Source organism: Erinaceus europaeus, chromosome 10, assembly GCF_950295315.1.
Source record: "Erinaceus europaeus chromosome 10, mEriEur2.1, whole genome shotgun sequence".
NCBI classification, from domain to species: domain Eukaryota; kingdom Metazoa; phylum Chordata; class Mammalia; order Eulipotyphla; family Erinaceidae; genus Erinaceus; species Erinaceus europaeus.
Genome location: NC_080171.1, coordinates 18,439,747 through 18,463,108, shown reverse-complemented (window position 1 = coordinate 18,463,108; position 23,362 = coordinate 18,439,747). Strand labels below are relative to the sequence as shown.

At 44.9% G+C, this 23,362-nt stretch overlaps 1 protein-coding gene and 1 long non-coding RNA gene across 2 annotated transcripts in view; both read right to left on the bottom strand.

Moving 5' to 3' along the window:
• The window catches only part of LOC132540843 (uncharacterized), a 207,079-nt gene that overhangs the window by 151,369 nt on the left and 32,348 nt on the right, over positions 1-23,362 (bottom strand). The window lies entirely within an intron of this gene.
• LOC103113372 (protein SPATA31F1-like) lies at positions 2,296-8,879 on the bottom strand. The gene is made up of 5 exons (XM_060199247.1): positions 8,701-8,879; positions 7,676-7,721; positions 7,099-7,159; positions 5,988-6,249; positions 2,296-5,951 (listed from the first exon to the last, which is right to left on the bottom strand). The coding sequence occupies exons 1-5, from the start codon at positions 8,842-8,844 to the stop codon at positions 2,373-2,375; spliced, it is 4,092 nt and encodes a 1,363-aa protein (XP_060055230.1). The 5' UTR covers positions 8,845-8,879; the 3' UTR covers positions 2,296-2,372.

Sequence of the window (23,362 nt, the reverse complement as noted above, 5' to 3'; positions counted from 1 at the left end):
TTAAAAAAGGGACCAGGTGGTGGTGCATTCAGTTAAGTGCACATGCTACAGTGCATAAGGACACAGGCTCAAGCTTCAGGTCCCCACCTGCAGGGGGGAGACTTCAGAGTAGTGAAGCAGAAATACAGGTGTCTCTCTTTCTCCCTATTTCCCTCTCAATTCCTTTCTTTTTATTTTTCTTACTATATTTATTGGCTAGAGGCAGCTAGAAATTGAGAGGGAAGGGGGTGATAGAGAGGGAGAGAGACAGAGACACCTGCAGCCCTGCTTCACCACTTGTGAAGTTTTCCCCCTGTAGGTGGGGAACGGGGGCTCAAACCTGGGTCCTTGTGCACTGTAAGTGCATTGCACTTAACCAGTTGTGCCACCACCTGGCCCTCAGTTTCTCTATCTCTATTCAACAGATAGTTTTTAAATGCTAAAAATTTTAGAGAGATTTAAACAGACTGTTATCCAGAGGGATGCTTGTGCTTGTGTATGGGGTGGGCTGGACAAGGCTTCATCCATTGAGAGGCAGCATTTGTTGTAGGCTCTGTCATGTTTTCTCTCAGGGCCTTCAAGGTTTCAGTCCTATCTTTTCTTTTTGCTCTGTTCGCTTTGCTGCAGGACTTGGTCAGCACAATGAGCTCATGTTATTCTGGGGCAGGTGTGAGCCTGTGGGGACCATGGGAAGGACCTGATCCACCCAAGTGAGGATGTGTGCACATTGGCCTGTTTCCCAACTGACACCACTGTGAACCTTCCCTTCTGAGTCAATTCCTTTCATTCCCATCTTTCCTTTCTTCTCCTTGCTCTGCGACTCTCTATCCAACTCCAGCACATAGGGAGGATGTGCCTGTCACAAGACCTCCTCTGATCTTTGGGGATAATTTAGGAAAACACCTGGAGGATGTTGGCTCAGCTACTCTGACCTTGTGCCTCACATGAATGGCCATAACAGGGACTGTGCCCCCATCCCTACAGAATCATCATTCAGAGAAAAGGACACATTCATTCTTCTTCCTATCTGTATCCCACTGGCAGTAACATTATGCCAAGGACTGGAAACCTACAGGGGAATAGAGTCCTACTGGTTTGATGGGACTTTGAGTCATCCTGGTGAGATCAAGAGTGACTGCTGAGAGAGTTTGAATACATCTGCATTATCTGTGACAAAGTTTCAGCTCATATCAGGGGAGGTAACAGTAGTATCTCAGGATTTGCCAGCATGAGCTCCCAAGCCCCATCACAGGCACTGCATATGCCAGGGTGATGTTCTGCTTCATGTCTTTCTCTGTTTAATAAAGAAATGAATTTTTCTTTTTTACCAGAGCACTGTTCAGCTCTAGCTTATGATGGTGTGGGGGATTGAACTTGGAACCTTGGAAGCTCAGACTTGGAAGCCTTTTGCGTAGTTAGGCTTTTTCCCTTGCCCTAAATCTATTTTTAAAAGGTGCAGCTCACTGCTTTTATATCACACTATGGACAGTAAACTGAGACTCATTTTATTCCTCTCTCCCCTGAGCACTTAGACCCTAGACCATCTCCTGACTAATTTTGTTGAATTCCTGAAAAGTTTTTTTCTCTCTCTTTTTTTCCCCTTTTAATATATCCTGTTCCAGAATGTGTTAGCTTCAGTTCTAGGTACTCAAACTCCATCTAACATGATCACTTTCCTGTTTCATTCCAGTGCACCCACAGGAGTGGAGGAATAGCTCCCTTCCATATCCTACTGTGATCCTCATTCTAGGAGTCTCTCATCCCATGTAGCAGATAAGCAGTGAAGGTAGGAGATATCAAGAGAGCACTGGCTACCTCTCAGCGGACTTCTCTAGTAGGAGCTCATAGTCAACAAAGAGCAGAAGGGGTGTGTGTGTCTGTCTATTGCTTTTGAAATCTTGTCATTGACTGTGATTTGATTTAAAAAAAACAATTCATCAAGGTTGAAGCTCTCTGGCTTCCTCTAACCTTTCCAGGTTGTGGGCATATATAGAAAGAAGTTCTATGACTTTTGCCTGTGGGATTCCTGGCTCCTCTGCCGGGTCCTTCTTCATGTCTAAATGATCCTATGAGCCCAAGGGGACATGGAAGGGGAGCCAAACTTATTTCACCTTTAATGCACCATAGACAAAGATTTTCCCTTTCTGGTCAAGTCTCTGTATATGCAGCCAGAGTGGGGTCAGGAGGAGTTGTGTAGAATGCCGACCCAGCCTGACTGTGAGCTAAAACTCATTTCCCAGAGAGGAAGGATATTTTAGTCTGCCATATACCTTCCCTTAACACAGTACAGAGGGGAGAAGCAGCACACACATGGCCTTTTGCTTAAGAGAAATAGAATGTATTTGGGGTGGCAGCCTGTCCCACCTGCACGTTATTATGAGACACAGCAGCCCTCATGCAGGATGCAGACACAGAGCCTTTGGACTCTTGACTGGACTGAGTGCTCTTGAGCAGACTTTTGAGTTTGAGGTGACTGTTTCCATTTGTGATGGGAGATGAGAGTTAGCGTGGGCTCCTGACTGGGAGGCAAAGGCCCTTTGGGGACAGTGCCGAGGGCAGTGGTGGCGGTGGCCCAAGACCGAGGCAGGGAGGAGGTGATGGGTGCTGAAGCGCTGCCTGAGCTTACAGTCTGGAGAGTGGGGGCCAGCCAAGAAGGCCACGCCCACCTTCTTCTGGGTGAGGGGGATTGGGGCCTGGGGGCTCCCTCTTGTCTTCTCTGTCTTAGTTCTCCCCCTGGGACTTGTGGGTGGAGGCAGGCTCTTCCCCACATTTTCTCTTCTGGTTTTGGGCCCTTTTTCAGCTACAAGCAGCATGGAGTCCTCATGCCTTCTGTCTTCTGTCTTGGGGTTAATGCAGTGCAAAAAGGATTTCATCTTATTTCTCAAGCCAGACTCTGGAGGGCCATGCCTCTTGTGAGTTTGGACTGGCATCACCTGCCCCAGCAAAAGCTGACCTCGTGGAGGGTGGCGCTGTAGTGGGCTGCCCTGAGGAAGGTGGCCCAGGAAAGGCTGGCCCCGTGCTCCCCGGGGCGCCACAGGCTGGGCACTCTGAGGGATCCTTGCTGGCTTGAGGGTGGCTTTGGCCTTGGTTTGAACATCTTGCAAATGCCTCTCCGCTTCTTTCCCTTGACGGACCACTGGAGCTTGCTGTGGGAGCTTAAGCTGAGGGCTATGCTGACCAGGAGCATCAAGGTGGAGGGTACGGTTCCGTCTGCGGAGGCTGTGTGGTGTCCTGCTCTGACGCATCCCTGCTGGGCTCTGGACTGCAGAAGGCTGGCTCTCTTCTCTTGTGGGGGAGAGCACGAACCCTGCATCCCCCTCACCATGGCCCCCTGCCAATTTGGGGTCGTCTGTCTTTGTTGTTGGTGTGGGTACTTGGGCTGAGTCCTTGCTCTTGCCTGAGCTTTGGGCCCCAGGGCTCCAGGGCTCCTGCAGACTGGGCTTGTTTGCACTGGCCTCTAGCTGAACACAAAGCACCTGGGCCTCTGTCATGTCCCCACGGGGTTGCTGTGAGATCTTGGAGACCCATGAGCTCTCAGAGCCATGGGCTGCCACGCTGGGACTTGGCTGCTTCTGGTTCTGCTGTATTGACTTTAACTCATTGGCCAGCTGTTGTTTGAGGTGGAGCCATTTTGGATCTGGGGTACAAGCAGTGTCTGGGTGGCTGGGCTCTTTTGGGAGTGAGGCTTCCCCTTGGTTGCTGAGACTCCCAAGAGTCTCCTGTGTGGATCCATTCTCTGAGATTACTTGAGTTTGGTCTCTGGACTTCTTTGCCTTAGTGGGAATTCCCAGCTGTAGCTCTAGGGTCTTCTTTCTCACGTGGAAGTTGAGTTTGTTCAAGAAGGGTTTCTTGAGTGCGATGGGGCTAGCAGTCTCTGACTGTGTGTGCAGGGGCTCCGTCTTGGCCAGACCTTCTTCCTGCTCGTCAGTCTGGATCTCATCTGCAGTGTCCGCAGGCGTCTGGTTGGAGTCCTGAGCACCTGGCTCAGGACCTGGGTGCTGCTCTTCAGATGGGGTGCCCTGAGTCAAAGGTTCTGTGAGGATTTGTTCAGGCTCAGTCATCGTCTTGGGGGGTATAGCTTGGGCAGTGACTTCTGGGAGCACAGCCCTGGAGAGAGCCACGTAGTAAAGGGCAGGCAGCCCTGACAAGAAAGCCAGGTACTTGTGCCTCAGAGTGGTCTCTAGTTTCTCAACAGTTCCCTCTGGCAGGGCACAGGGCAGCTTAGGGTGCTCAGTGACTGCCCTTGAGGGGGCCTGTAGCTGGCCCAGGGCCTCTGCCCCCACTCTCTTCTGTGGGTTGGGCTCAGGTGTTGCCTGGAGCTCCAAGGGCTTGCTTTCTGGGAGGCAGAAGAAAGGAGACACTTTCAGGCCCCCAGGGATGATGTACTCCCAAGAGCTATAGACACAGACAGGGACCTTGCCCTGGTGAATCTGCCCACATTTGGAGTCAATGTGGCTCTGCAGTATTGCCTTGGCCTGGGCAAACAGATGGGGCATGTCGATAGGTTCTGGGTTCACAGTGTGTGTGAACAGGTCACCAGCCACACTGGGCATTTGGGCTGTGGGTTGGGAGAGGCTCGTGTTTTCTAGGGCTATGCTGCTCAGGGCCAGAGCCTGCTGCTCAGTGGGGGCCAGCAGCAGCTGCATGGACTGCTGGATCTTGGGGGGCAGGCCCCAGCGATGGTGGGTCAGCTGCCTCTGCAGGTGGAACTCGAGCAGCCTCCTAGCATGCTCCGGGAAGTAGAGGAGATCCCTTGTGAGCACTGAGATGGACTTCTCTGGCCAGGAAGTTTTCACTGATTCAGGAGACTGGGTTGTGTCACAGGACTTAGACTTTATAGAGGTCAGAGAGAGCTGAGATCTCTGCAAGATGGCTGGCCAGCCCCACTGGAGCTGGAGCTGCCTCTGTAGCACATGCCACTCCAAAGCTTCACACTGGTCTAGAGTCAGAAATGGGACATTGGCCTGAGTTTGCTGATGGTCCGACTGAGTGATCCAACTCGGAGAGGATGGAGAAGGTGGTGGGGCTGCCTTAGGTGGAGTTTTAGGCAGCAGGGGAAGTAAGGAGAGTTCCTTGATGAAAAAATGATCCTTTATGGGGTCTTGGGGCAAGCCACCATTCATGGAGAGGCCTTGAGAGCCCAAGAAAGTGTCAACCAAGGATTCACTGTGTAGAGAAGGGAGTCCGCAGAACAGCTGGCTGTATTTCTGCTGCCAAAAATTCACTGATTCATTAACCTGTTGTCCGGGCAGTGGGTAGAGGGCACTTAGATCTTTAAGGGCCGGGGAGGGCAAGACTAGAGGTGTATGGTTTGGAATTTGTTGGTAGTGATCTCTCAGTTCTAGGCTGATAATAGACCATTCAGAAACCCAGAATGCCTGGGTGGGCTGACCTTTTATACAGCAACCCCAGGTCTGGTAAGAAATGGTCCCAAATGTTTCAACAGGTAATTTAGTAATATCATTCTGGATGAAAGAAAGTGGTTGGCTGTTTTTAGGTTGGTAGAACAATGGGGGGTATGGCATAAGCTGCCTCAGTGACTCCTCCACACGTCTAGGAAGCCCCCACTTCTGAAAATGCAGCCATTTTTTTACATGTACCTCTAATAGCCTCAGGATATCAGGACTAAGGATTGGCGGGTGGTCTGGGAGGACAGTGACCATATGCAAGGCCACAGGGTTTGTCAGCGTAGTGGTAGTGATCTCTTTGTTTAAAGTCAGCATAGAGACCTGGGAATTTAGGGGCTGCTGCTGGTCTTGGTTCCTGTGGAGGAAGTTGCTACTGTACTGCACTATTGTCTGCTTGTTTACTAGAGCCATGGGCTTTTCACACATCGAGGAAGACTTTGGTCCTATGGGCATGTCTGACGCTTCAAATTCCTGCTTGAGCTGGAATTTGCTCATTTGTTCACTGGAATTTGGAACTTGTTCATTGCAGTGTTCTTGGAAGCATCCAGTTGACTGAGCAGCTGACTGAGGGAAGAATTTCTGATCCTCTAGTTGTGTCACCACAGAGGTTTGGGTTGGAATTGAATGTTCTTTAGTGTGTGGAGAATGATGCCCCTGATTCTGCCCATAGGGCACATTTTGCGTGGACATAATCTCTTGGCAAGAAGAGTCCTGCAATGGCTCTGGTGAAGTGGGGCAGAGGAGGGTTTTCTCACCCACCAGTAGTTGCTGAATGTCCAGGACCACGTCATTGCAGATGTTGCAGTTGGGATCTGCACACAGGAGCCGCCGCACGCTTCCCTCCTGAGGAAGCCAGCCCTGGCTGGGGAGGGAAACATGGCAGCTGTTACTGATGGAGAGACACCTGCCCCTTGAAGCATGTGGCCAGGGGATTGACCCTGCACTCACCTAGTCTGTAAGGTGAAGGTCCCAAGTTTCTATGCTACTGCTTTTCTCTAGAAATATCTATCTATCTATCTATCTATCTATCTATCTATCTATCTATCTATAAGTTTTTTCAGGATATAACTGGCTTGCTGAGGTTCTGGGGCTTATGAGCAAGTCTCAAGACAATCTTTGTGATTGTAGGCCATGGTAGACTGGGAGTTGGGTCGGGGGTGTATGTGTCCTTCTGACTTGTGTTGAAAAGTTGATCTAGCAGTCAGGAACAAGACAGATGTAGAAACCAATTGTGATCCAATGGAGTGTCACCTGGAACATCACTAGGCACAATCACTTGGTGTTAAGAAGTCCAGATCCTGCTATTCACAATTTCCAAACTGGAAAATAGTTCCTAATGGGAAGTGTGCTTTCTCGGAGCTATACTGTGTAGATAACCTCTCTTATGAGCCAGTCCCATTCTCTGAATGTCTTAAGCAGAGGATAAAATGGTAGAGGACTTCCAGGACTGGCTCCCTGGAAACAAAACTAGAGGAGACAGTGTTAGAGGGGTTCTTCATACTCCTGTCAGTCCCAAGTATGACCATTATGTGCTTAGCCCAGAGCAGAAGGGATATCTCCTTTCTTCCTGATGTCTGATTCCCTGTGTCCTGGCAACTATTTCAGCTTGGACCCAGCCCCAACAGTGTCCAGCTTCTTCTCAGCCATTATCCCTCTCCTCATCCCTGTCCTAGGATAAGCTGATAGAATATTGCCAAGAGCAAGAGATCACCTTTTAATGACAGAGAGTAGCTTTTTCGGCTTCTCCGTTTCTTCCCAGGAATGTCTCCTATCTGAGGAAGCAAGAGATAATGTCACACAGAATAGGAGAGGATTCAGGAACACCTGACAGGAAACTGAAGCCTGTTAAGGAAAATTTCAATAGCAGTATTTTGTGGTACATGTAGCCAGCCCCAGTGCTCTGTCCTTCCCCTCATCTCATCTGATGGTCACAACCACACTGAGGTTGGCAGGGCCTCCTGTGCCCATTGGGGTATCACGGGTGTAGCAAGATTGAGAGCTGAAGTGACTTTACAAGGTTCACAAAGGTAATGAATGTCACAGTTAAAGACGTTCCCTCTACTTCATTATTCTTCACTCTCATCGGGGAAGATGGAGAATTTTGGAACATTCTCAGATTCTGATTTCCAAGCCAGAAAGTTTTCTGGGATGGCTTCTCATTTGGGGGAGATGAGGGCTTTTAGAGCACCTGGCTCCTGGCATCAGAGGTCACAGAGGGACAGATGCATGGGACCCTCACCCACAGTGGAGGGGCTCAGAGAGAATGAGAAGAGAGACAGAGACTTTACCTTTTGCTGCTGTATCTCTTGTCCTTTGCCTGACTCTTCGGTGGCGCTTAAAGACAAAAAGAAGTCTGAATTTAGGACAGCATTTTCCTCCCTCTCTCCCTCTTCCCTACTTTCATCTTCTTCTTTCTTTCTCTCCTTTTTCTCCCTCCCTCCTTTCGTTCCTTCCTCCCTTCCTTCCTTCCCATTCTTTATTCTTTTTTAAAAAATACTTATTTCCTTTTTGTTGCCCTTGTTTTTATTGTTGTTGTCATTGTTGGATAGGACAGAGAGAAATGGAGAGAGGAGGGGAAGACAGAGAGGAGAAGAGAAAGACAGACACCTGCAGACCTGCTTCACCGCCTGTGAAGCGACTCCTCTGCAGGTGGGGAGCCGGGGGCTTGAACCGGGATCCTTGTGCTGGTCCTTGCGCTTTGTGCCAAGTGTGCTTAACCCACTGTGCTACCGCCCGAATCCTCCTTTCTTTCTTTTCTAAAATGAGATAAAGGAAGTAGATATCTCCCAAATCCTTCACTTGTGTGTCTTTTACATATTCTCTTACATTTTACTCCTCCCTCCCGTTCTTTCCATGCCAACCTTCAGTCTTTACTGAATTTGACCTACATCAAATATCTCCACTTGTCATACCTCCTGTTCTCTTTTCTAGGACAAGTTATTCAGGGAACTTTAAACAACATAGGAGGGATAGTGGGACATGGAATGCTTTGGGTTTTTATAGCCAAAAGAACTTTTGCTCACAAAATCCACAAACCAGAACTAGTTCTCCTATGGAGAGGTCTTCTAGATCCTGCACAGTAGATTCTATTTCAAATAAGCATTTAACCTAACACAGATAGCTTCTTGATTTTTCAATACCAAACCAATCCAGGCTGCCCTGGTAAGGGATTATTTTTAATCTCGAGAAAGAAAGAGCTATAAAGAGTGACTGGATATAGGGTATCAGAACTGTGGGAGGTAGAAGGAGAATCAGAGAGAGCTTGAAAGCTTCTTATCTGAGCTGATTTGTCACTGTCATGGTTTTTCCCTACCCGGCAGCAGCTCCTTTTTGGTTCCGTCTTTAATCCTCGGTAAGTTCTTTTCACTTGCCAGATAATTAGGATAATAATGAAGATGGAGCCATATGTACATATGGAACACCCCGTATCCCACAGAACATTTGTAGGGTTCAACATGGTCTCATTAGCATGAGGAGACCAGCCATCCCTGTCTGTAGCAATCGGTGTCCTGGTGCCTTATGGCTCCCAGTGCTGTGCTGTGTCATCTCCACCTCACAGACAATGGAACCAGCCACCACAGCGCATCACAAAGCTCTCCGCCCCCACCCTTGTTTCGCAAGGCCAGTGTTGTGTCATGGAACTTGATCTAAGGGATGCTTGTGTGTTGGGTCATTCTGTCGATGAGGGTGATATGTCTGGCTATAAGGGTTACACTCAGGGGCTAAAGGTCCCCGTAGTGTCTATACTCTCACGGTTTCACTCCCCACACCCTGGTCAGCCTGGTGACTCTTTTCTCTTTCTCTCTCTTAAATATTTTATTCATTTTATTATTAGATAGAGACAGAAATTGAGAGGAGAAGGGGAGATACAGAGAAAAAAGAGATATAGAGACACCTGCAGCTCTGTGTCACCATTCATGAAATTTCCCTTTGCAGGTGGGAACTGGGTGCTTGGACCTGGGTCTTTGGACACTGTAATGTGTGTGTGTGTAGAACTAGGTGCACCACCATCTGGCACCATGACTCTTCCCTCTTCATGACAGCTGTCTGCTCCAAACTTAAACGTTTAGGGAAACAGAGAACCTTTGGGATAGAGGAGCCTTGACCAATTTCCCCACCAGTACTGGAGAAGCATACATGAGTTCAGGGAGGACAGTCTTGCTATATGGCTAATAAATAGAAAGTTTGATGTTAGAAGTAATGGGTAATCATTAACCAAGTGCTTGGGTTGGGGGGGGGAGGTGCGGGCTGTGGTGCATCTGGTTAAGTGCAGACAGTACCAAGTGCTTAAAGACACCATGGCTGATGAGGCAGAGAAAGCCAAGGTGGCAATGCTTTTAAATTTTAATATTTGCCTTAGATGAAATATGGGCCCCAGATCAAATCGATGGGGTTTACAGTTAACAATATTTATATACTTTTCCCATATTTGGGAGCTACTCTCTTCCCTGATCCAGCTTTCTAGTCCTTTTTACAATGCTGACACCATCTCCCCAGACAATATGTTTGGTCCACCTGCATATTAGCTGTCAGGCTCAGGCAAAAATCAGTAAAGTCATGGGCCCCTTGGAATATACCTAAAATAGACCTAATAGCTTTTTCCAAAATGGGGACTCCAAATTTCATCTGCTCTATTCTTGCCTTTAGGCTCCTGATTACTAAACAGTTTGGTCTGCTTTATATCTTAATGCTTTTTCAGCCACCAAGTTGCAGATGCTACCATGACACCAACCTGACTTCCCTGGGCAGACAACCCAACCAATATGTCCTAGAGCCCTGCCTCCCCAGAGCCCTGCCCCACTAGGGAAAGAGAGAGAGACAGGTTGGGAGTATGGACTAACCTGCCAATGCCCATGTTCATTGGGGAAACAATTATAGAAGCCAGACCTTCCACCTTTAGCACAATACTGATCCTCAGTCCATGCCTCCAGAGGTATGAAGACTAGGAAAGCTCCCAGTGGAGGGGGTGAGATGCAGAACACTAGTGGTGGGAATTGTGTGGATTTGTACCCCTCTTATCCTATGATCTTGTAAACATTTCCATTTTATGAATAAATTAAAATTAAAAAAACATTTGGAGGAAGGAAAATCTCTAGTCTTTGTGGTGGAAGAGGCTGTAAACATTTCCTCTTTGTAGGGTCACTTCTAGACTACTCTCTGAAGGGCTGTTCTCCAGAGCTGTCTCTACTGTCAGGTGACTTCTCGTAAAGATTATGGCCATTTCCAACCAAGGGGCACAAACTAATAATTGCCAGGCACCAAATATCTTCTCTGAATGTATGCTGTTTTCCAGAGAGTTTCTCTGTGTGTGCTTTTTAAAACCTGCATTTTTATTAGCTTTTAAGCAGGACAGGTCTCTCCAGTCAGACTCCTACACCATGATTATTGATTTAGATATTTTTACCTGCTTGACCACTATGGCTATTGTGCTTTCACTCCAATATCCCAGGATTCCTTTATTTCCTTGAAAGAGTCTTGCCCTGATGACTGGTTTCAAAACAAACAAATAGATTCTTAGACTCAGAAACCCTGAATGGGCTATTTGGTTCTTCCTCCAACATGTAGTCGATCTGTGCCCATCCCTTAGCCGGACAATGTCTGAGTATATGTTTTCCTTTTCAGAGGAATGTAGCTCTTTGCTGTCTATGATAGAACTAATCCACAGGAGGCAAGAGTCAGCAAACAAGAACAAATAGTATCATAGACTCATTTGTGAGACCCACGTCCTAAACATCCCACTTGGAGGGAAAGGAAGCCGAGGGAAGATCAGAGTGGTCAGAGGCTCCTGAATAGACAGTCACCCCTACACTTCCACTTTTCCCCCTTAAGTCCAGTCCAGTAAGCCCTCTGTCCCTCTGCAAGAGGAGAGCATTTCTTACCGTCAAATACATTTGATGGTTTACTTATTCCTCAGTGCTCGGCATTTGTGAGTCAGTCTACCCCCCATCCAGAATGTGCTCTTTTCTCCCAGTCAGCACTTTTAGGCCCGACTTAGGTCACAGGACAATCTGAAAATTCACTGTTAAAAATTGTGGGAGAGCTCACATTCCAGGGCAACTTATTCTGAAGCCTTGATCTAAGGAAAGACAGGTACTTCCAAGAAGATATAGGATTGGTCCACTTATTTTGGGGTTCACTCTCCGCATCCCCAGACACCAGCAAGTCGATAATCATTCAGTAGTAAGTTTTGAGGAATTACGAAAGGTCAAGTTCAGGTCAGCATGGCAGTATGGAAATTCTATGAGCCACCACTACAAGCGCGAGTAATCACTTGTAGGCTCTTCTCCACACACCTCACTGTGTGTCCACAAGAAAAATTAGGGCAGTGTGTGAGACCTATGAAAGTTTCCCTTGTGGAAAAGGAAGAGCAACAGCCGCCACTGTGGGGAAAAACACCAAGCCCTGCCCAGATCTTTCTCTCATCTCTTCCCTGTAGAACAAAAGCCTGCAGTCACTAAGTGAAGGGCAGTGAACCCTGTCACTGGGCAGTGAATCATATATTGGTGAAGACCCATTGCAAATGGAGGAAGGAAAAAGCAAAACAAAACAAAACTACCACCCTCCCAACTTTTTTTTTTGTTTGTTTCCAGGCTTATTGTTGGGGCTTGGTGCCTGCACTACAAATCCACTGCTCCTGGCGGCCATTTTTCCATTGTTGTTGGATAAGACAGAGAGAAATGGAGAGGGGAGGGGAAAACAAAGAAGGGGAGTGAAAGACAGACCTGCTTCACTGCTTGCGAGGTGACCCCCCTGCAGGCGGGGAGCCTGGAGCCAACTGAGATCCTCGTGCTGTCCTTACACTTCGCGCCAAGTGTGCTTAACCCACTGCGCTACTGACTGCCTCCCACCCCAGCCAACGCTTTGTACCACTGTGGGGCCCAGACTACTAGAGGTCTTCCGGCAGAAATTGGGGTACAGTTATGGAGAATGCCCTGCCTCTAGGACCAGGGGTTCACTACCTATCTAAACTGCTGCTGTTTTCTATCATCATCATTATTATTATATTATTATTATTAAAGTTCATTTGTTTTACTTACCTATATTTCACAAACTATTAGACTGTGTGAAAACTGTGGTGGTTATCAGAGGGAACAAGGGAGGGGGTGGGAAGAAGTAAGGTTTGGTGGAGGGATTCATCTGGTGTGACAGCACAGAGACATCGGTGATGTTTTATACACAGACATAGAGGTATGAAAGTAGAGTCCTCGTATCTTACAGTATTGTGAACCAATGCTAAATAAATTTTAAAAAGTTGGTGGGTGGAGTGTAGATAGCATAATGGTTATGCAAAGAGACTCTTATGCCTGAGGCTCCAAAGGCCCAGGTTCAGTTCTCAGCACCACCATAAGTCAGAGCTGAGCAGTGCTCTGGCAATAAAATAAAATAAAAGCATAGTAAAAATGAAATTTTTAAAAATGCTGTCAAGGAAAAAAAATAATAAAGGGCCTGCAAAGCAGCTCACCTGGATAGCATACTTATTCTCCCATGTACACAGTGCAGTCTCAGTCTTTGTATCTGAGCAACTCAGCCTGTTCAGGAAATAAAATAAAATAAAATAATGAAATAAAATAAAACAACAACCACTGAATGTGAGTGAATGATGCCAAAACAAATGAAGTAGGAAAAATATAATAGTGACAGCTGCTGCTTAAGAAATAATAAAGCTGGAGGCCGGGTGTTGGTGCAGCAGGTTAAGCACACGTGGTGCGAAGCGCAAGGACCAGCATAAGGATCCCAGTTCAAGCCCCAGGCTCCCCACCTGCAGGGAGGTCACTTTACAAGCAGTGAAGCAGGTCTGCAGGTGTCTCTCTTTCTCTCCCCCTCTCTTTCTTCTCTGCCTTTCTCCATTTCTTTCTCTCCTATCCAACAACAGCAGCGGCAATGACAAAAATAACAATACCAACAACAACAAGGGCAACAAAATGGAAAAATGACCTCCAGGAGCAGTGGATTCTTAGTGCAGGCACCAAGTCCCAGTGATAACCCTGGAGGCAAAAAAAAAAAAAAAAAAGAAAGGAAGGAAGGAAGGAAGAAAAAAGAAAGAAAGAAAGAAAGAAAGAAGAAATAATAAAGCTGATATTGAATCATAGAAACAAAGAACACCTCCTCATCCCTACTTCCAGCCACTAATCAGGTAACTAGCCTGCCCCTCCCTTTAAAAGAATATTTTATTTATTTTACTTTTGAGGGAGATGTGGAGAGAGAGAGAAACACCAGACTGCTGCTCAGCTCTGGCTTATGGTGGTGTGGGGGACTGAACCTGGGATTTTGTTTTTTAATTTTATTTTTTAAATTTTAATTTATTTATAAAAATGAAACACTGACAAAACCATAGGATAAGAGGGGTACAACTCCACACAATTCCCACCACCAGAACTCCGTATCCCATTCCCTCCCTTGATAACTTTCCTATTCTTTATCCCTCTGGGAGTATGGACCCAAGGTCATTGTGGGATATGGAAGGTTGAAGGTCTGGCTTCTGTAATTGCTTCCCTGCTGAACATGGGCATTGACAGGTCGATCCATGCTCCCAGCCTGTCTCTTTCTTTCCCTAGTGGGGCAGGGTTCTGGGGAATCGGAGCTCCAGGACAAATTGGTGGGGTTGTCTGTCTAGGGAAGTCTGGTTGGCATCATGCTAGCATCTGGAGCCTGGTGGCTAAAAAGAGAGTTAACATATAAAGCCAAATAAGTTGTTGAATAATCATGAACCTAAAGGCTGGAATAGTGCAGATGAAGTGTTGAGGGGGGGTCCTCCATTTTGTAGATAGCTAGTAGGCATATTTTAATTATATTCCAAAGGGCCTTTTAAATATTTAAATATTTTAAATATTTATTTATTTTAAATAAATAAAAATATACTAGTTTTATATTTTTCCCTGAGCCTGACATCTGATATGCAGATGGACCCAAGTTACTGTCTGGGGAGATGATGTCATGGCTGGAAAAAGGATCAAAAAGTTGGATCAGGGAAGAGAGTAACTCCCAAATATGGGAAAGGTGTATAAATATTGTTGACTGTAAGCCCCATCGATTTGATGTGATTTGGGACCTATATTCAGCTTAGGAGCCTATGTGACCTCTGCATCCCTGTAGATCTAAGCTCACATTCTGTGGTTATGTGTAGGAACATTCCATGCTGCCCCAATATCAGGACCCATCTTCCTCAGGTGTAGCATAGAGTATGTTGTTCAGCCTCCATTTGGAGGATTGAACATTCTCTACCATTGTTGATCCAAGTTGAGGGCAAGGTCCTTTGGGGGCCCACAAAGGGGTTTGTTTAGTTGTTCCTGATAGAGATGACCGGGGATTTATTTGAGGTCTAGGCCCATCATGTCTGTTTGGGAATCTCAGGACTCCCCAAATAGGGCCCCATGGAAGAACAACAGAACAGAAAAATAAAAACCACATCAATAAAAAAAAATATGGTTAAATCAAGAGCAAATAAAACTGCTACCATAATAAATCAGCACAGGAGCCCAGCAGAAACTCCAAATCAGTCAGAAGTCACCATAGATAAGAAAAGTATGCAAGCAATAATAAACCTAATAATCATAGAAATGAAGACAACTATAGAGGAAAGGGCTATCAGAATTAGGGAAACAACAGATGAGACCCTCAAGGAAAATACTAGCTACTTCGAGGTAATTAGAGAACTGAGAGCTGAAATAGCTGAGCTGGAAGGCCATTTAGCAGAATAAGCTAATACTGTAACTGAAGTGAAAAAAGAAGCCGAAGGAAGGGAAAGCAGACTAACAGAAGCAGAAAACAGAATTAGCCAGATGGAGGATGAGCTAGAGAAAACTAAGAAGAGGTAAAAGAGCTAAAAAAAAAAATAGATTAAGAGACACTGAAAACAAGAACAGAGACATATGGGATGATCTCAGAAGAAGTAACATTCGTATAATTGGCCTAGCAGAGTAAGAGAGGAAGGGGAAGTACACATTCTAGAGGAAATAATAGAAGAAAACTTCCCAGACTTAAACAATAGAAAGGACATTATGATTCAAGAGACCCAGAGTCCCAAACAGAATCAACCCAGACCTGAAGTCAACAAGACACACCATAGTTACAATGAAAATAAGTAAGGATAAAGAGAGACTCCTAAAGGCTGCAAGATGTTGGTATGCATGAGATCCCTTCTGTTTCATTTGGTTTAAATCCCCCCTGCTTAACACTATTCTATTTACATAACCACTGCATTCTATTTACATAACCACTGTTAACAAGCACCACCCTCCCTCCAGGGCATTGGTGGTTCAGTGATAGGATTCTTGCCTGCTCCGCCCCCTCCTTGTCACACCCTGATCCTCTCCTTGTCACACTATGATTTTCACCAGTCACTTTTCTCTCCACCCTCTCTATGTCACATCCTGTTTCCACCCTACTTGGCAAGTATATATAAAGACAGCATTGTGAGTTTTACAGTAACTTGAGTTTAGCTTAGCTCGTCTTAGATTGTGCTGCGTCCTGCATGAATAAAGAGACACTGCGTACAGCTCAACCATGAGTCCCTGGTTGTCTGTTACCCGCCCATGAAGCCAGCCCAGCGAAAACAACATAACCCATCGAAAACAACAGCAAGAGAAAAATAAAAAGTCACATACAGGGGAAAGCCCATAAGACTATCAGCAGACTTCTCCACTCAAACTCTAAAAGCCAGAAGAGAATGGCAAGATATCTATCAAGCCCTCAATAAAAAAGGGTTTAAACCAAGGATAATATATCCTGCTAGATTTTCATTCAAACTAGATGGAGGGATCAAAACCTTCTCAGACAGGCAACAGTTAAAGGAGGAAACCATCAACAAGCCTGCCCTGAAAGAGGTTCTAAAAGATCTCTTATAAACAAGAACATTATCATAATACTTGCCATATATCAGAGAAAATAAAATATTAGTGAATAATGGCACTACAACACATTAAATCCATAATATCAAGAAATGTCAATGGCTTAAACTCACCCATTCAAAGGCACAGAGTGGGAGGATGTATCAGAAAACACAACCCAACCATTTTCTGCATGCAAGAATCCCACCTGACCCAACAAGACAAACACAGACTTAAAGTGAAAGGATGGAAAACTATTATACAGGCTAATGGACCACAAAAAAGGCAGGAACAGCCATTCTCATCTCTGACACCATAGACTTTAAATTAAATAAAGTAATAGGCAAGGTCATTACATAATGATTAAAGGATCAATCAACCAAGAAGATTAAAAAAATTATTAACATCTATGCACTCAGTGAGGGATCTTCTAAATACATCAAACACCTACTAAAAGAACTACAAAAATACATCAATAGTATTACAATAATAGTTGAAGACTTCAACATACCACTCTTACACTTAGATCAATGAAGCAGAGAATCAAAAAGAAACAAGAGAAATGAAGAGATGGACAGACTAGACCTCCTGGATATTTTCAGTTCTTCACCCCCAAAAAACTGGAATACACATTCTTTTCAAATCCACACAGCACATCCTCAAGGACAGACCACATGTTAGGCCACAAAGACAGTATCAACAAATTCAAGAGAATTGAAATCATCCCAGGTATCTTCTCAGACCACAGTGGACTAAAGCTAACATTTAACAACAAACAGAAAATTATTAAAAGTCACAGAATTTGGAAACTAAACAACATACTGCTTAAGAACCACCTCCATCTGGCTAATTCTGTTTTCTGCTTCTGTTAGTCTGCTTTCCCTTCTTTCGGCTTCTTTTTTCACTTCAGTTACAGTATTAGCTTATTCTGCTAAATGGCCTTCCAGCTCAGCTATTTCAGCTCTCAGTTCTCTAATTACCTCGAAGTAGCTAGTATTTTCCTTGAGGGTCTCATCTGTTGTTTCCCTAATTCTTATAGCCCTTTCCTCTGTAGTTGTCTTCATTTCTATGATTATTAGGTTTATTATTGCTTGCATACTTTTCTTATCTATGGTGACTTCTGACTGATTTGGAGTTTCTTCTGGGCTCCTGTGCTGATTTATTGTGGTAGCAGTTTTATTTGCTCTTGATTTAACCATATATTTTTTTTTATTGATGTGGTTTTTATTTTTCTGTTCTGTTGTTCTTTCATTTTTTGGTTTTGAATACAAGCCACTGTATACTAAAGCCCTTTCACAAAAATTTCCCAGAAATTACAACAATAGTTAAACAGCACCACCAGTCTAAGAAAAATAGCAAACAAAAGAAAAATAAAGAGAAAGGAAAAAAGGAAAGCAATAGACTATTATGCAAATATACTGCCCACTGTAAATTCTAGGGATAGCAAGAGGAGAAAGGAAAGTAGAAAAGACACACACACACACACACACACACACACACAGAGTCCACTCTGAGTCACATTTCTTCCACAAAATAAATCCCAAATGAGTATCAGTGAATTCAGAAAGCAGAAGAAGGAAGAAAAGAAAAAAAGAAGAAAAAAAGCAGTGAAAGGAAAGAGTTTTTTTTTTTTTTTTTTTCAGTTAGCTAGGAGGAGAGAAAAAGGAAAGTGGGGGGAAGAAGGAGAGAAAAACAGGTTCTTCTCACAATGGATAGGACATCCAGTCACCCTATCCAGAGAATCCCAGGTTGTAAGATGCTTCTGTTTGGAGCTCACACCAGCTGTTGTTTCCAAGTTGCCATCTTGGCTCCACCCCCCTGAACCTGGGACTTTTTTGGATCCTCAGGCACAGAAAGTCTGTTTGCATAATCATCATGCTATCTTCCCCACCTGTCTGCCCCCCTTTTAAGTGCTGTGTCAGGCAGTGAACTCGGGCTGTACATATGCAGTTCAACTGAGCAATATTCTGGGCCTAGTTTTTCTATTGTTTTTAAATTTAGGAAAAGATATAGAGATATATAGCGGGAAAGAACCATAGCAAAAGGAGAGATAGCACAGCACCACTGCAGGAGCAGCCATGGAGCTCCCCTGCTGTCATCCATAGTCCTCCCCTGTGACACCAGGGCTCTACCTTGGGGTCATACACCTGATGAGGTGCAGGTTCTACCAGGTAATCTGTCTCTCGGCTCAAGGTAAGAAGCCTTGAATAACAAAGCACAACAGTCTACTGGTGAAATCTAAACACCAGGGGTCAGGCAGTAGCACACCAGGGGTAAGTGCACATAGTACTATTTGCAAGGACCCGCGCAAGGATCCGGTTCAAGCCCCTGGCTCCTCACCTGCAGAGGAGTCGCTTCACAAGCAGTGAAGCAGGTCTGAAGGTATCTCTCTTCCCCTTTCCTTCTCTGCCTCTCTCTTCCCTCTCAGTTTCTCTCTGTCCTATCAAATAAAAAGCAAAAAAGGAAACAAACAAACAAAACATGGAAAAAATGGTTGCTGGGAGCCGTGATGGCAACAACAACAACAGCAAAAATCTAAATACCAACTATTACTAAGAGAAAATACACTTTTCTTCTTCTAGCGTTTGCCCTTCTTCCGTAGCCAGTCAACAGCGTCAGGTTGAGCCTGATGTAAAGTTTCGAGACCTCCTTTGAATCTGGAGAGGTGGCAGTCATTGACTATGTGGGTCATAGTCTGTCTGTAGCCGCAGGGGCAGTTCGGGTCGTCTCTGGCTCCCCAGCGATGGAACATAGCAGCGCACCGGCCATGGCCTGTTCGATAGCGATTGAGGAGGGCCCAATCATAACGTGCTAGGTCAAAGCCGGGTTGACGCTTGCAGGGGTCTGTGATGAGGTGTTTGTTCTTCACCTCAGCTGACTGCCAACTCTGTTTCCAAGAGACTGGAACAGAGAAGTTCAGTGTAGGCGTAGGGGACCAGATTGGGTGACGAGACGTCAAGCATTGAACAGGGTGGGCGAAGGTATCCGCATATATTGGCAGGTCCGGTCTAGTGTAGACGTGGGAAATGAATTTAGATGATGCCGCATTCTGCGAATATCTGGTGGGGCGATGTTGCTAAGAACTGGCAGCCATGGAACCGGGGTGGAACGGATGGTTCCAGAAATGATCCTCATGGAGGAATATAATTTGGAATCAACCAAGTGGACATGGGGGCTACGGAACCATACTGGGGCACAGTATTCTGCAGTGGAATAGCATAATGCCAGAGATGATGATCGCAGTGTGGAAGCGCTCGCGCCTCATGAGGAGCTGGCCAGTCTTACAATGATGTTATTCCTCGCGCCCATCTTTGCTGCAGTTTTTATGAGATGTTTGTGAAATGACAGGGTGCGATCGAGAGTAACGCCAAGATAGACTGGCTGGGCTTCATGCCGGATTCTCGTATCGCCAAGCTGCACGTTAAGCTCACGTGAGGCCGAGGCATGGTGTAGATGGAAAACAGATGATACCATTTTTGCAGTGCTAGGGATTAGTCGCCATTTTTTACAGTAATCAGATATCAGAGACATGTCTTTCGTGAGTGTTTCCTCGAGGATGTCGAACTTGGATGCCTGAGTTGCACAGCAGATGTCATCGGTGTAGATGAACTTCCTTGAAGAAGTTTCTGGGAGGTCATTGATGTAAATATTAAATAGCGTAGGAGCCAGAACAGAGCCAGAACAGGAGCCAGAACAGAGAAAATACACTGAAGAGAACCAGATTCAGACAATACAGATCTTAGAATTATCAGAGGAATTAAGAGAACTAATTAATATGTGAAAAGATTAGTGGAAAGGTTGGAAGTTCCATGCTTTAGAGTTCTCTGTGACTGTAGCCTGTTGTCATGTGGTGGTTTATTTCTAGAGAGAGGATGTCTCTGTGTCCTCACTGTCTGGAGGCTGATCTTTTGGCCCTTGCTGTGGAAGCTTGTTCATCTGATTTTCTTTTTCTTTTTTTTAAAATTAATTAATTTAAGAAAGGAGACATTAACAAAATCATAGGATGCGGGGGGTACAACTCCACACAGTTCCTGCCATCCAATCTCCATATCCCGTCCCCTCCCCAATAGCTTTCCCGTTCTCTATCCCTCTGGGAGCATGGACCCAGGGTCATTGTGGGTTGCAGAAGGTGGGAGGTCTGGCTTCTGTAATTGCTTCCCCGCTGAACATGGGCGTTGACTGGTCGGTCCATACTCCCAGTTTGCCTCTCTCTTTCCCTAGTAGGGTGGGTCTCTGGGGAAGCTGAGCTCCAGGACACATTGGTGGGGTCTTCAGTCCAGGGAAGCCTGGCCGGCATCCTGATGGCATATGGAACCTGGTGGCTGAAAAGAGAGTTAACATACAAAGCCAAACAAATTGTTGAACTATCATGGACCCAAAGGTTGGAATAGTGGCGAGGAAGTGTTAGGGGGGTACTCACTGCAAACTCTAGTGTACTACTGCTTTCGGGTATATATTTTTCCCTAGTTTATGGATACCTGTGAACATATGCTCTATCTCTTGGAACCTGGTCTATATCTAGGTTTTGGGACTTTGTTAGTAAGTGAACCACCTAGGATGGAATTAGAGAATACTATGAAAGGAAAGGTCTCACCCAAGTGATGAAGCTGAAGGATTGTCGTTCCACACCTGAAGTCTCTGGACACAGTCTGAGCTGAGTGTGCTTGGGTGGCACTCGTTGTGTTATTCGTCTGATTTTCGTATCTGCTTCTGTGAAGATCGTTCCATGTATTGGTGTAGTTGTTGCAGGACGAGGTAAACACCAATCCATCTTGGTGCTGCCCCCTGGCATCTTAACCCTTCTTAAGTATGCTGTTCAGTAAAGTTAAGTGTAATCACTTAGTCATGCAGCAGATCTCCTTAAGCTTTTCATCTTGAAAAACTAAAATTCCAGGTTGAGGGAGACAACATAATGATTATGCAAAAGACTTTTTTTAAATTGGGGAACTAATGTTTTACATTCGACAATAAATACAATAGTTTGTACATGCATAACATTTCCCAGTTTCCCATATAACAACACAACCCCCACTAGGTCCTCTGTCATCCTTCTTGGATCTGTTGTCTCCCTACCTACCCACCCCAGAGTCTTTTACTTTGGTGCAGTACACCAACTCCAGTTCAGGTTCTATTGTGTTTTCTTTTCTGATCGTGTTGCAGAAGACTTTCATGCTTGACACTCTGACGTTCCCAAGTTCAACCCCCAGCACTACCTTAAGCCAGAGTTGAACAGTGTTCTGTTAAGAAAAAAGAAAAAAAACCTTCACTGTTTTCAGCCGATCTTGGATGGACCTTGAAAAATTCATGTTAAGTGAAATAAGTTAGAAACAGAAGGATGAATATGGGATGATCTCACTCTCAGGCAGAAGTTGAAAAACAAGGTCAGAAGAGAAAACACAAGTAGAACCTGAAATGGAATTGGCGTACTGCACCAAAGTAAAAGACTCTGGGGTGGGTGGGAGGAGAGAATACAGGTCCAAGAAGGATGACAGAGGACCTAGTGGGGGTTGTATTGTTATATGGAAAACTGGGAAATGTTATGCATGTACAAACTATTGTATTTACTGTCGAATGTAAAATATTAATTCCCCAATAAAGAAATAAAAACCCCTAAATTTTCATATTTACTAAACAATAACTGGGTCGCCTCCTTGGTTAAACTGATTCTTAAGTAGTTAATTATTTTTTATAGTTAGTTATTTTTGATGCTATTATAAATGGAAATGTTTACCTGTTTTTCTTTTTATATTGTTATTTACTCTTTCAGAGTTTTGTGTATTCAAGTAGCAACTCTTTTATATAAAAGTAATTTTTATGAATGCCAAAGTGCTGTGTTTTCCATGGAGTTACATAGGAAGCCTTAAAATAGTGTCAGGATTGGGACTGGGCAGCGGTGCACACGGTGAAGTGCACATAGCACTAAGTGCAAGGACAGACGCAAGAATCCGGGTTTAAGCCCTCCGGCCCCCCACCTGCAGGAGGGATGTTTCCCAAGCAGTGAAGCCTGTCTTTCTTTTTCCCGATCCTATACAATAAAGTGAAAAAAATGGCCACCAGCAGCAGTACTGGCATAGAGCCCCAGCAATAACCCTGAAGGAAAAAACAAAGTCAGTAGTTCTCACCTGCAGGATATACAGGGTGGTAGTGGATATCCACAAACTCAACCAGAGACACTAGAGGGCAGCACTTGTCCACCTAGAACTTCCAATCCTCAGGTGCACAGCAGAGAGGAATGTTCTAGTAACTTTCAATCTTGGCCTTACAAATAGATTCACTGGAAGACTTGTTTAAAATGGTTGGTTATATTTTGGGGACCCAAAGTAAGATGGAAATTTGGGCCCCATACTTAAAAAGTAGGGAAAATTCTGTAAAGGTACTAAAAGAAAAGTTTTTTTCTTTCGTTTTACTGTTATCTTCTCCTCCCCTACCCCATCCTGGATATTTGTTTTCTCACGTGTCTAATGTTAATATAAGTGAAGAGAAATGGAGCATTTAAATAATCAGCCTGAATTACACTAATCACATTTGTGTGTGCAGTGCCAATTTTACTTTTTTGTATTTTATTTTGTTTTTCCAGATCCTTCTATGAGGGAAATAATGGCTGACAGGATAGTTCCTTATCTCCCCATGATAGGTGTGCAGTGCCAGTTTTAAGTGCAAATGTCAGAGCATTTAACTGTTGTGCAGATTAACCAACATTACACAAGTTTTATTTTGCAGGAAATTCATGCTTATGTACTTCACTTTTACTGGAATCTGTACAAAGCTGACTCTGTCATTTTAATTGTACTTCTTAATATGTGCGCATCAAATTGCATTCTTTTAAAAATATTTATTTATTTATTATTGGATAGAGACAAGAGAAATTGAGAGGGGTGGGGGAGATAAAGAGGAAAAGTCAGAGAGGCACCTGCAGCCCTATTCCACCACTCCATGAAGCTTCCCCCTGCAAGTGGGGACCAGGGGTTTGAACCTTTTTTTAAATTTTTTAATATTTATTTTATTTATTTATTCCCTTTTGTTGCCCTTGTTGTTTTATTGTTGTAGTTATTATTGTTGTTGTCATTGTTGGATAGGACAGAGAGAAATGGAGAGAGGAGGGGAAGACAGAGAGGAGGAGAGAAAGATCGACACCTGCAGACCTGCTTC